The following is a 14728-nucleotide window of genomic DNA, read 5'->3' on the forward strand; positions in this document are numbered from 1 at the left end:
TTTTTAAAACCAAACCGTAAAAAGCAACCATGTTGCTTTTGTCAAAAAAAATTTTTTTTAAATAAAACTTTGAAAGTTTTGTCCTTTAGTAATAATATATTACTTTTCTAGTTTCTTCAAAACAAAATGACTCGAGGAGAAAAAATTGATGTTTATTACTGGTGGTACAGCCGATCGATTTTTCATGAACGAGGCTCTGATACTATTGATAGAAAACAGATACGGAACGATTCATGAAGATCGATAAGCATGCACGACAAACACTATAAAATACATGTTTTAGGCATACCTGAATCCATGGTTGAAGAATAAGAACTCCTCAATGTCTTCTTGTATGCTCCTTGTACAACACGATCAATGTTGGTCTGGTCTACCCTCTTTCCCTTATGCTTTTTGATTGTTAGCTTCACTTAATGGGTCAGTGATAACTATATATAGGGGTGAGGGTAGGGACCAACCCTGTAATAAAATTAGGGTTTCCTCCCCATTAAGGAAACAATACCTTAGGTCCACACATAGTAATAAATATTTCATACCATTAAGGTGTGCTAATAGAATCCAATATCTCCATAGAGATCACTTACCAATAATATTGGATTCTTTCAGCTTACTCCATCTTTAGTCAACACCACTAAATCGGTTTTGGAAACAAATCTTTGACTATGCTAGCCCACCTAATAGGAAATCTTACAATAGATAGCAACTTAAGTAGGATGTGATCTAGGATGTTGCCAAAAGGGAGGATTGGGTTTTGCCCTGGAGGTTGCAGGCTTGCAGCTAAGTTCAGTTGCAAAGAATTGATTGAAGATTCAATCAAAAAAAGAATTGAAACCAAGTTTTTCATAAGCTCCTGTTCTTCTCATCTACCCTCTTTTAGGTCGGTTTTGGAAATAAGCCATGAATGAGTCACTTTGATTCTTGCCAAAGTTTGTTCATCAAGATTTGCAACTTACAGCTTCCCATGATGGCCTACCTGCAAAGGGCTTCCTTGCTGAAACCAAGGTGGATCAAAACAAGCCCACATGTGGTATAGAATTAAAGGCATATCTCTAGTCCTTGACTAAAATTAACTGGCTCCCAATTGTATCTCTTGCATTATATGATTTAGTTAAACCCAAATCAAACACCTACTCATATCATCCCAAAAATATGAAGCTATCCAGAGGATCCCACCACTTTCTGAGGCTTAACCAACCTGGTTGATGGTCTAACCAAGATTTCAGATTTCAATTTCAGATGACCATTTCAACCGGGTCTGAAAGTGAAATCTACCACAGAAATTTCGTCCATTTGCCGGTACCCAAAATGTAGAATTTTGCTGTGAAACTCCAAGGATGCCTATTTAAGCACTTGTTTCTTTATTATAAGAAGGCCATATTATGCAATCCTCACCTTTCCATCCCTCGCTGCCACTTCTTCAGCGTCTACTGCTTCTATATCCTTGACCTTAAAACAAGAGGGGTTTTTAAGCTCGATCCTAGAATTCTGGATGTCTTCAATGGTGGCTTCTGGGTCCAAATGACTAGGCTCCAACAAGAAAAGTCAATCCTATTAAACATGTTTGAATTAATAGATTGGAGGGAAAAAAACATCCTAAGTGATAGTTTAGCTTCAAAGCCCCTAGTTTGTTAGTGTATAGCGTCACATATTATATTTTTAACCTTATATAATCTAACCAAAAAAAAAAAAAAAAAACAATGTACCAAGATGGATATATCTCTTTTTCTTGAAGTTTCAATTAAAATATCTCTTTGCAGTCTTATTGTGGGAGCTTAAATTTTAGAGAGGATAGAATCCTCAACCATTTTTTTTTTTTAAAGGAATTTTAAGTGTTCCAACAATTTTGTTGTATTTCACTAATTTCAACTCATTTCAATTTGATATTTTATATGAAGAAATTTGTCATTTCAATTAATTCGACCAAAAGTTTGACATTTCAATTATTTCATTTCTCTCATTTTGACGGAATATTGTATTCTTTGTATTTCACAAGTCATTTCATGTATTCTTTGTATTTCACATGTCATTTCATTTTCAGACCCATTGACACCGCAATATTTCGCCAAAATTTTGACATTTCGGTTGAAATTTCGAACCACTAGTCTAACTACTATTCATGTGTGTTGTTCAACACAGAAACAGCAAACCACCTTTCAATGGGTCGCACTGGATTAGCCTAACTACTAGCCATGAATGTGGATCACCATAGCAGGTCGGCAACAGCCATGAGTATTAACTGGGTCCACTGGACCTAACTTCTACAGATTTACACATCATTGAGGATGAGAAAATGGAGAGGAATTGAGGCTGTGTTTGGTAACCCAGAAAAGAAAAGAAAAGAAAAGAAAAGAAATAAAGAATCAAGAAAAGAAGAGAAAAGAAGAGAAAAGAATAGAAAAGAAAAGAAAAGAAAAAATTGCACTTATTGTGTTTGGTTGTTTGATTAGAAAGGAAAAGAAAAAATAAAAAATAGGATAAAAACCATTGAACAACTACTGCTGTCGCCCTCTCTCTCTCTCTTATTTACAATCTCCAAAGCATAGAGACCTTCATTGGGAATGGCTGAAGATGGAACAACCGATATTCTGTTGTGGGGCTTGAACGGTTTTGAGTATGGACACGATGAACGAAGAATCAAAGCCTTCAATTGCATATGAAGAGTAAGAAGTGATTGAGCAGATTGAAAAGGGGCTTTTGGGCTGCATTTCTGATTTTCCAAGACGGGAAAAAAAAGAGGTAAAGAGGGATTTAATTGCCTAGAATCTGGGCTTTGGAATGTTATCTACTTCTGTTTCACTTTTCCTCTCAAGATAAAAACCCACATCTGTTGAATCTAAGCAAAGGTCAATTTGCAATGAATCCTTCAGGTCCAAAGAGGATGTGGCTTGGAATGACTTTGACAATCGTATTGGGGCTTTTCTTTCTGAGGGCGCTCAGAAGGGTCAGTGGTTTGGTTCGTCTTGTTTACTCCAGAAATCTCTCGAGCAGGTTACAGATGACGTGAAGATTTTCTCTGCTTCATCAGAAACTTCTGATTGCATAGCATATTCTCCCAGTCAGAAGTGGGTGAGCTATAGAAAACCTAAACCTCCCCAGTCTCTTTCTTTCCTTCCAAAACAGAGTATCGGTTTGCAGATAAGCTCATATATTCATATGCAACCCTAGAATCTATTTTTTCCCCTCCTTTGAGACTCTCTCATGCTCCGATCATTTGCTTGTTGGAGGTGCATTGTTGCCACAGTGATATGGTGCTTGCCGGAAGAATACGCTAATTTATTGTGAGGAAGAATAAAAAAGTAAGTTTTCTCGCCGTGAACCAAGTTATCTCGTCTAAAAGTCGAGATAATTTTTTGGACGGCGATAGAAAATAACGAGATTCCCGAGGCGATTTTAAAATTTTAAATGAGAATCTTCTATTCATCTACGAGTGTTCCAAACATAAAGAGAAGTTTAAGGAAGAGAAAATCGTACGGAATCTTGTACAATTTTCTTTTCTTTTCTTTTCTTCTCCTGGCTACCAAACACAGCCTGAAAGAAAGGGTGATCTTGAAAAGAAGAAAGTTAAATAATGGTTAGCAGCCTCTGTTGCACTCTTTGGACAAGTTGAATAAGAAATGGTCCAGGTTTGATGCAGGTTCTCACAAACCAAACATTGCAGACTCTTCAGAACTAAATACCTGACCCACAAACAGGCAAGGCAAGACAGGGCTGGTTTGGACTGGTTTAGAACATAAATGACAGAATTCAATAAGAAAAGAAATGAAAAAGAAGGAAAATAGATATATGAGATATCAATGTTCAAGGCCCGAAAATGATTACTAACCCAAGCATCTGACATTTGAAGGGTTCAAGGGTTTGCTACTGAACTTCATAACCCAAAGGAATGAAGATTAGTTCTTAGTACATCAAGACCTTTTAATCTTTGATGGAATTAAATATCTAAGATCACTAATGATTCACGAACCATGCATCTGATGTATAAATATGAAGGTTTGCTAGTGTATGTAATAAAACTGAAATTTATTAAAATTATGATTAAGAGTTGGATCAATGACTATTAAATAGCATCAGTGAGCAAAATATAGAATAGAGATTCTGTATTGATCAGAGAGTCAACATATAGATCAATGAAAAAATAAAAAATCATTTTTTACAGTAGATAATCAGCAATCTAATCTGCTCAACTGCACAGTGATCGAAAGAAAGGGATATTCTGTATTAGTCAACAGAGAATGAAACTGAACTTAATATGCAACAGCATATTACTTTGATTCAGGATACATTATAACCAAGCTTCAGTTAAAAGTGAACAAATCCCTACAGTTAATTCATGTTTTGCAAGTTATCAAACAACACAAATCCAAAAGAATGATCAGAAAGCAAGAAAATTTTCTGTACCAAAAATCAAATCACTAATACAATAAAGATTTATTAGCAAGCCCTTGAGTAGGAATAAGGACCCAAAACAAATAGAATTACAACCCAAATATAAAAACCCTGCATTAATTACATTGGACATTATCAGGAGCTTCTACACAGTTGCCTCTCTCAATTGCATAATACGTATGACTACAAAACTTCAAAGTTCCATTGGGCTTGAGTAGAAGAAATTTTAAAGAATGTAAACCTTTGAATCCAGTGATTAAAAGTTGCATCTGATTCTCACCTGCCTTGAGGGTTGACCAGCTGAGAGAACTCATCAAACCCAACTGTACCTCCCAATCCACTGATTTGCCTTGTCAATGGTTCACCATCATCCTCAGTTCTCAATTCAATACAGTGTTCTTCATCTTGACTGACTGATGGATTCTGAGACACTTCTGTGTCTCCTACTTCCACATTCTCAGCAACCAAACTGCTGGATTCTTCCCCAGCATTGCTTCGTAACCAAGCTTCATGGAGCTGCAAGACATACTCCAAATGCCATAACACTTCCCCCATTGTGGGCCGGTTCTTACCCTCATCAGCAAGGCATTTCTCTGCAATCTCCCCAAATTTCTTCAATGAATCTGAACAGTAATTCCCTTCAAGACAACGGTCTGTGATGGCATCAAGTGATCTCTGTCTTTGCCATCGGAGTGCCCATTCCGCAAGATTGATCTGATCTTTTGGCAAGCTTGGATTTATAACTGGTCGTGCACAAACAGCTTCAAACAGCACTACACCAAAAGAGTAAACATCAGACTTTTCAGTCAATTTCTGCCTTCGGAAGTATTCAGGATCAAGATATCCAAAGCTTCCCTTTACAGCAGTACTAACATGGGTATGATCCAATGCAGGACCTGTTTTTGACAACCCAAAATCAGCCACCTTTGCTACAAAGTTCTCATCCAATAGTATGTTGGTTGTCTTAACATCCCTATGGATTATACCCCTCTCTGCCCCTGTGTGGAGGTAGTGGAGCCCACGTGCCGCACCTATGCAAATCTCTAATCGCTGCTTCCATGTCAATGGTGGAAGTTCACTCCCAAAGAGATGATTCCTGAGAGTCCCATTTGCCATATACTCATACACCAAAATCATCTCATTATTTTCCTCACAGAACCCAATCATGGAAACCAGATGTCTATGCCTGAGCTTCGATAACATCTCAATCTCTGTCTCAAATTCTGTCAGGCCTTGTTCGGACTGCGGATGGGCACGCTTGATTGCTGCGAGGGTGCCATCTTCGATTTCACCCTTGTAAACTTTGCCAAAGCCACCAACACCAATCACTAATGACTCATCAAAATTCTTCGTTGCAGCTCGGATCTCTGCTATTGTGAAACGTTTACCAACTCTAACTAAAGCTAGAGAGCCATTTAGATTCAGAGATCCTACTGAAAATTTGGATCCCCTGGCATTAGTGGTGCTCTTTCCAACGGTTCCATGAAGGGACAATGGGCGCCAACCAGGGGGGTTTTCTTTTGTAGGACATGCATTCTTCCTCCGCTTGCGTAAACAGAAGAATATAGTGAACAAAGCTGCAAGAATGAAGATAGAAGCTATACCTGCTGCAATTCCTATCCAAAGAATGCGATTTCTAAAAGTTCTGGCCGAAACTTCCGTCCCACTAGAACCAAATCTCTCTGATACATAGGCAAGATTCCCACTTCGACTGAGCTTGAAGATCTCCAACCCATTCAAAAGTGCATCAGTCCCTGCAGCACCATACATGGTCTCCGGTCCAAGTTGAATCCAGAGAGTGTCAATCTGTGGAGACACCAGATCAAAGTAATCCTTATGATACGCCTTGTTCATTCCACCTGCTCGTACAAACACATCGAAATTCTCTGCTGCAGTCCGGTTATTAATGTAGATCCTGAAGGTTCGTTGGTTTGGTTTGTCAAAGACGAGCTCACAGAAATGTAACCGGACTATATAATCGAAGTTGGGGTCCACATTGAATTTCCATGACATGTTGAATCTCTTTTCCAAGACTTCATTGTTGATCATAGCTCTTGCCGTCTCATACACAAGAAGAGGTGCAACCGAAGAATCATTGGCTGATGAATAAGTAACATTAGATTGGTTATTGATTGAAGATCCAGCAACTGATGCAAACATATAGCTAATATCTGTTTCCCACATTCTCCAAAGATCTTGATCCTGAGTGGGTTCAATCTCAGAGCCCCCTACATTCAATCTATACATGGTCTCAATCCCTCTTGCTCCCAAATTCAAATCACTGGTGGCACCATTTCCTCCCACTTTACTAACAGTATCCACAAAAAGTTGACTGGTAACTGGTATAACTTCAATTGCATTAACGAATGCAAAAGATCCTCCAGTCGGCATGAACTTGACCACAAGCTGTCCCGAATCAACACCAAGGAAGTATTCTTTCATCAAAGAGGATTCACTCGAGTTGCTCCCCAAGCTCTGCATATAGGAATTCTTCCGGGATATCTCCACAGGGACACTAAACTCTGAAAGTAGTTTCAGACTGTTGGCCATAACATCAAACTGAGACACATTCACATCGTGATTCTCAAAAGAGAAGGGATAGAAATGGAGCCTAAGATAACAGTTCCCAGAATCCACCTTAAATGTGTAATTAGCAGCCTCGTTGAAAAGCCTTGCAGTTTTATAGAGTGTCCCATAGGTTGAATCTCCATTAAATGTGGAAGTGGAAGCAGCAATACCTGGAGAACTGAGAGTAAGGTTGCTATCAGGTGCCAAATCGCCAACCCATTTCCTTCCGTCGACATTTGTACTGGAATTCGTTCCACAGTCTATCAGAAATGGATTTGTCTCAGCTTCTACGTTTTTCACAGGAGCAAAAAGGGAAACCAGACAAATCAGAACCAAAATCCCCATTCTACCGACCTTCTCGATTATTCTCAGATAATCTTAAAAAAGGGGGAAATCCCAACTTGATGAGGAAGAAGGTACAAAAGCTCAAGGCAAACCCAACTCACGAATCACTCCATTTTTTTCTCTATCCAGGAACAGATGAGCAAAATATCGTATATATTTGCAGCACATCTATCATCATCAACTTAAAGAACAAATAACTTCGATGAAAGAACTTCAAAAATCTCAGTTTAACCAACTTATCTCCCTCAAATATCTCTTGCAGTTTCCCTTTACAGCTAAACCACCATCATAGCTTAGAACTCACCCAGATCAGAGAAACCCATTTGTAATCTCCTGCTTTCTCGACCTATACCAATGCAACAAGCCGAGTTATGGCCTAAGCTTGAACATTCTTTATAATACAGAAGAAAAAAAATGAATGAAACACAACAAGAACAGGCAATGAACTCTGAAAAATCTACAACATTGGATTTTCTTTTCCTTACCGGTAACATGGAAGAACCAGAGATTAATCCCAGAAATTGCAGCTTCAGGGAAAAAAGGGTTTTCTGATCAGGAAAACAGAACAAGAGATGAAGAGACTGATTTTTTTCTTTTTCCTCTTTTAAACCAAGCCAAGAATCTTCCACACTGTAATAGAGAAATCCAATATCTACAGCTCTGTCTAACTGTTGTCCACAAATGTACTTAAAACCTGATTACCCTTTATTCAAAATTCAGAATTTTTCCTTTCTTTCTTTAAGAATTCAAGTGTGGGCAGTTGCTGCTGCCAGAACTGTAGCTCCATTATTTGTGTGGGGAACATGGTTTTGTCCGGTAGATGATAAACGGGGCAATTATTTTATTCATATTTCCAAATTTACCCTACTCCTCCATTCTATGCTTATGAGACTATGAACCCTTTGTTTAAATAAAAAAACTATGATTTGTTTTCTACTTGTTAGACTCCCAATACAATCAATCCCTATTCTAGTAAGCGACAGAATACACCTAACTATGGGTTCTATAAAATATGTTTTCTTCTGAGGATTTTTCTACGGTCCCCTAGAACACCCGAAAATATTATGGTGTACTTGCATATGACCCCCCACCCTTTTTTTTTTTAAGCCGCATATGACCTTGTTGAATATTTTTCTCCATTCAAAGAACCCACCTCGCATGGATCTATAGAGTTTTAAAATTAAAAAAAATAAAAAATAAAAATATTAAGTTTAATAGAAATTGATTTTCATGAAATTGGTTCCAACTTAGAAGCAGAGTTGAATTTTATTTTTTCTTAAAGGGGGTGGGGGTGGATTCAAAATTCGCAATTGGTCGATTCGTATGTAATGTCTAGGATTAGGACAAATTATGGTCTATCCCCACAGATTCCAACCAATCTAGAACAGGTCAAGTCAGAATTGATTGGACATATTAGTATTCTTAAATGTTTTAATTTTTCTTTTTTTTTATTTAATCTTAATGAAAGTATTTCATTTTAGCCTTTAAGAAGAAATTTCTTACAAATCTGAATTTTCTTCTTCTATGGTGAGGAGAGAATCTCTATATTATGGAAAACTAACCCTTTGATTAGTAAAAAGAAAGGCATTTTGATTATGATAGTGAGTAAAATTAATAATGACAGAAGAGTCTAATCATAAGGTCACATAGCATCTTGCGATGCAAAGGAATTCTTCCTTGATGAATAAAAATTTATATTTTCTTAAAATCATAACCATTTGTAGGTTGGAAGAGGCTGAATTTTTATAAACAAATTAAATTTTTGAAAATTCAGAAGGTTTCCTTAAGATTTGTTGCTCACATATAAAATTTTAGATAAAATGAAATTTGCCAAATAAAAAATTAAATTTAAAAATTGAATGGAGAAAGAGAGATACAAAGAGAGAATTGTCTAGATTAAGTGTAAATTTCAAAGGCTACTCCAATGAAGGGGAAAAAAACCCCATGATACCATTGTACATATTTTATGCATGTCCTTCACTTTTCACTTGTCAACGACACAGTCTTTTTCTTAATTAAATGCTCTCGTTGGACAATTTGATCACCCATCCCCTCATTGGTGAGAAATTGCACTTTGCAGTAGCAGTGATCCCTCTCCTTTTAATCAAATACACTCCTATGGTCATATATTGGCATGCATCCCTAAGTATGTTTATGCAATCTTATGGTATTTCTCCGATCATTACTGTCTTCCCTTTGATAATCCTAGATTTTCAAAGCATTAGTGTAACACTTGGCAAACTTCAGTTGGGCTAAACATAGTATGTGATTGGGGGACCTATAGGTCTAGTTGTTCACAAATTTGAGTTACCTTTGAACTTTACATCACAAATTAAGTGGGAGATGTACGGCATCTTTACCCACACTCCAAGAGTTTTACTTAGAGGGCTATTCATTTGATCTATGAAAGTTTAGAGAAAGATGAAACTTATTCAAAAAGAGAAAAAGAAATGAATGGCTGAAAATAGGCAAGGAAAATATCAATACACAAGAAAGTATTTGGTTGAATTTAACTTTAAATTTCATGCATGTCAAATCTTTACAATTTTCGTTAACTTTTAATCATCAGATTTGCCGCATCGTCCTTCCATGGGACACAACTAAATGTGCAGTCAAGAGATACATACTTCTTAACCCAAAAAAAAAAAATCTTACCAAAAAGTGATACATACTTTGATAAAACTTTTATCTTACTTTAAACTAATTAGAAGAAGGACAAAGGATTCACATACACAACAAATAGGAATGCTTTCCTACGCTCCCTAATATGGATAGTTGAGTTAAGCCAATCTCATATTGATCTTGAATCCTTGATTGTGGGTTACTTTCCTACTACAAGTAGAAAATGAAAACAATCCGTTTAAATGTTCTATCTGAATATCACAAATGGGATTGAATCAAGACATCCAACCCCCATAAAATATTAAATATTTCTTTTATCTAACATGTGATTAAACTACCAGGTCACAAAAGATGTACGATCAGTACTTTTTTCATTAGTTCTAAGTTCTAAGTTCTAAGTTTCAAGTTTCAAATTTTTTTGGAAGACATCAGTCAATCTCATATGATTATTGAATTCAAAACATTTTCAATCTCTATGGAAAGAAATCAATATAATCAACCTTGGTAACAAGTCAACACGCAACTAAAAGTCTAGGACATTCTGATGAGGACAGTTTGGTATGTAAACTGTCTTCATTCGACCTGAGTTGAGTTCTAGGCATGTCTATTGTTCTTTCCATGTGTCCTATATTGATTATGAATTATTTTATAAAAAAAGTATTTTTAAAATTGGGTCAATTATTTTTAATTATTTTTCTCTCTTCTACCTTGATTTATGGATTTATGTGAATGATATCTTTCTTTACATCAACATTTATATGGCATGAGAGATTCCCCCTACATTAATGTCTAGTGTCATGTGAAACCATTCATTTTTTTCTCTGAAAAAAAAAAGTGTTTATTGTTGTCCCATGTCTAATGAGCCATGGTTAAAACTTTGACATACAAGTAGTAAAAATGAACTTTAAAACTCTAAGAATATTATAAAAGATTTTCAATTCAACTTTAGGACTAAAGTATGGTGTGCTTGTTGCTAAATATTAGGGAGGGGACCCTTTCTCATAAGCCCTAATGTGTGCATGTGTCCTTATGGTGCTTTTAAGATAAAATAATTATCTTCTGGTAATTAAATTAGAACCCTAATTTAGTGGATCAATATATCCTCTATGTCATCACTTAGTCATGACTCATGCATTTCAATACCAATTGAATTATTTTTGTATGCTAATAATGCTTTGAAAAATATTTGCAAATTCAATTATATTTAAGACTTTTTGAGCAATGCAAAGTAAAAATTGATGGAAAACCAAAGAGGAATGCCTCGAATCTAATGAATTATGTTAGAGATGGACTACCATATTTGGCACTCAATCCATCTAAAGAATTCCCTAGTCTCTAACCATAAAAGGGTCGATAAGAATATTTTCTTACTATAGCACCACATGGAAAGGAGGACCCTTTTATGTTATATAAAAAAAATTATATTTTGAGACAATTTCTTTATATCATCCTCCCAAATATTTGAATCAAAGGGCAATAATAAAAATGCATATTATTGACATTTGATATGTATGTTGTGGCCACAGCCACAACCTTGCAGAGGGCCATCTAGCTACTCCTATGCATGACTACAAGGTCTTGTCCACGATTGCTGGTGTAGCCACATGCTGACCATGTGCACGGTTGCTGATGTAGCCGCATGTTGACATGTACATTATTGACATACATGATGCTATGCGGAGGGCCGATGTATCAATCATCACCATCGAATATATATAAAATGATTTAGATTGACCAAGTATCAAATTTTAACGTATCATATAGCTTCCTACTTACATCCATGCACCCTCTTCATGATCCTAGATCTTTTAAGAGTTTTGTTTTATCTTACAATCAACCCTATTAAAGTTGAAACTTAAACATATTAGTGGGACTTCAAGGGCCTACCCATTAATACTTTTCCCTAGCTCATGAAACTTGGGTGTATCATATCTGATTTTTTTTTCCTCTCCAAAATACACAATCTTCAAACAAATCCAACTCTGATTCCAACAACCCAATGACTTTACCAGCTACTTTTGATGACATCTTCAATTCACAACTGTTTCTTCACCTTTATGATTTACTTTGAATGCTTCTTGTTCTATTGCTCTATTTTACCCCCTCCCCACAAAAATAAATAAATAAAAATTTCAAGTAGATCAGGTCTTTAGCCCTAGATATATTATCATCTTCTTTAGAGTACAATGGCTGAGCCTATCTTATGCAAATGGTGCCTCAGATTCAACATTGCTGGTTGGTTCATCAGTTAACCTAATTTTTAAAACATTAAAGTTTGGTATAAAAAAGTTCCTCAAGGACCACGAGGAAGTAGGTTATACTAAAAAGGTTGAAGGTGGGCACGGGAAAAGGCACTCATTGGTTTAGAAAAGGTGATGGATTGTGAATGAAACAAAGCAACAATGTGATCATCAAACACCCAAAGTTATTGTAATTCATTACAAGTTGTATTATATAACAACTTGTGACAATGAGTTATATAATTTATAAATGGTAAAGTCATAATGTGGTCATCAGTGAAAGATTAATGGAATTTCCTTCTCCAAGCTTTTTTACTTTTACTTCACCTTAGCATGTTTAAACTAGTGTGTGTTCTTCCTAAGCTTTTTTAGAGAGAGAGAGAGAGAGAGAGAGAGAGAGGTGTTTGAACTAGCACGGGCTAAGCGAGAATATTTCTTTTTAGGGTTCTTCTGGGTATCACTATGCTTCACGATTTGTCACTTGATAGTACATGAGGTAGTCCATGTAATAGAGGATTTTACATATATTTAAATAACTAAATTTTAGTCCAAAGCAAGTAAGGAATATTGGCCAAACTCTAATTCAAAGGTTTTTAGTAAAATTATCAAAATGCCTACAATTGGAGATGAATATAAAATACAAAATGGTATCTTTTGTAAATTTAGTTACTTCCACAACTCATTTTAAACTGAAATCATGCCAATGAGAAGCTTGTTTGGTCCTCTATTACATGGGCTAACAACATAGTGAAGCATTATACTTCATTTGGCATAGTGACGTGAAAGAAAACATTCTTTTAAAGTGAATTAATATTGTGACAAGTCACAAGGTCTATTATTTGTTAAACGGTCTAACGCATATATTGTGTCCCGTGGAAGGATGATTTGTCCATTATGACCATTGGATAAAGAAGACATGTTCTAGATCAGTCATATATCAAATTGTATAGTCTAATTCAATCAAATGCCTCCTTTTATTGATATGCATCTCGTATGTCCATGCATGTGTATCATTGCTATTAATAATATTGTACATTTTCCCAACTCTGAACACGAATAAATGGTTTAGATTTGAAAAACATAAAAATTAATGATTTAGATTTGTCTTTGTAATTTTGAAAAATGTAAAATTCATTTGTTATATGATAGCCACCCTTCTTCTTTTTAGAAAAATGGAAAAATTTACAACAATGTGCATGTGCATATTCAATGTATGTAGCTAGTTATGCTATACTCAATAATGTATCTGTGTTTTTGTGTGTATGCACATGCATGTGTATGTGGATGCTTACGTGCGTTGCCAGCCATCCTTGGTCCAACCAATCCCTATTGGTCCCTTTAATTTGGACTTCATCTTTCTATTCAAGGAATAATAAATGGATAGTTTTTGGAGTGACATCTGAATGTGACTTTTCTTGAAGATGGTCACAAAAGGATACAAGTCATTTATTTTCATAGTTTTTTCTATTTGAATTATCTATCTCTTCATGCTTAGGATTTAGAGTTCATGATAATTGAATAATATTAGGATATATGCATGGATATACACGAGATGTATATCAATATAGAGATTATTTGATTGAAGGTTCTTGTTCTACTTAACCATGGTTGGTTATATTGAATCCATCATTATGACCGGATTTTGCTCTATGTAATCATGGTTGATCACATTGCAATCATCACCATAATGAATTTTGTTCTTTTTTGACATTTGTAAGGAAGGATAGTAATGGTATTACACATCACAATTAAAAATTCCGTTACCATGTTATATAGTTTTATTACATAATAGCCCCACTATCATATTAGTCCACATCCGACCGTTGGGGGCATAAAAAGGTGGCTTCTCAACTTGTCTATTTTTTATTGATTTAATATGTACGAGAAAAATGAGTACTACTAAAAATGACGTTTTTTTTGTAATTATTGAATGTTTTGAAATTGGCTCATGGCCAGTACAATTGGCTTAACGTCATTAAAAAATATTTTAGACTTATAAATATATTTTAAGAATGAAAATTTACTAAACGAGGAGGAGACGCACATGGACGTCGGTAGATTTTGAGTTTCATAGGGGTGAGGATATCATTTCACCACTGTATTTAAGCACAAAGCTACACGACGAGAAGTGTTCTTTTCGCCTTTTATATAATATACTTTGGGAAAAGGATTCCCCACAACATCTGTATAAGAAGGTTTATGCACATAACACCAATGAGGTTCTAGAGAATGGTATTTGATGATGTAGGAATCACGTGAAACTCATATAATCAAAATAGGAGAAAAAGTGACAATATCAGCCACACAGCTCATTATGTGAGAGGTGTGATGAAATCACAACATTAATAAAATCAGAATCAAATCAATTGAATCAGCCAGTTTGGATATGAGTCAATCGTGGATTTGTTATGAATCTCAATTCCAACTGTTTCAGAAAAACCAATTCTAGGATTTTTGGGAACAGTTAACAAAATTCAGATATGAGAATTGATTCTAATATTTCGGAGACCAATTCCAGCCAATTTTAATTTCAATTCCAATTCCGAAATTAGGTTTTAGGTTTTTTT

At 35.6% G+C, this 14728-nt stretch overlaps 1 protein-coding gene across 1 annotated transcript; it reads right to left on the reverse strand.

Moving 5' to 3' along the window:
* Positions 1-4375: 4375 nt before the first annotated feature.
* LOC122079966 (probable receptor-like protein kinase At1g30570) lies at positions 4376-8057 on the reverse strand. Its single transcript, XM_042646781.1, has 2 exons — positions 7785-8057; positions 4376-7645 (listed from the first exon to the last, which is right to left on the reverse strand). Exon 2 carries the CDS (start codon positions 7297-7299, stop codon positions 4663-4665), a length of 2637 nt encoding a protein of 878 aa, XP_042502715.1. The 5' UTR covers positions 7300-7645; positions 7785-8057; the 3' UTR covers positions 4376-4662.
* Positions 8058-14728: the final 6671 nt, after the last annotated feature.

Source organism: Macadamia integrifolia, chromosome 5 (genome assembly GCF_013358625.1).
Source record: "Macadamia integrifolia cultivar HAES 741 chromosome 5, SCU_Mint_v3, whole genome shotgun sequence".
In the NCBI taxonomy this organism is placed as follows: Eukaryota; Viridiplantae; Streptophyta; class Magnoliopsida; order Proteales; family Proteaceae; genus Macadamia; species Macadamia integrifolia.

Bases quoted from the DNA above. Each gene is read 5' to 3' on its own strand.
- LOC122079966 (XM_042646781.1), bottom strand. From the start codon at position 7,299: ATGGGGATTTTGGTTCTGATTTGTCTGGTTTCCCTTTTTGCTCCTGTG.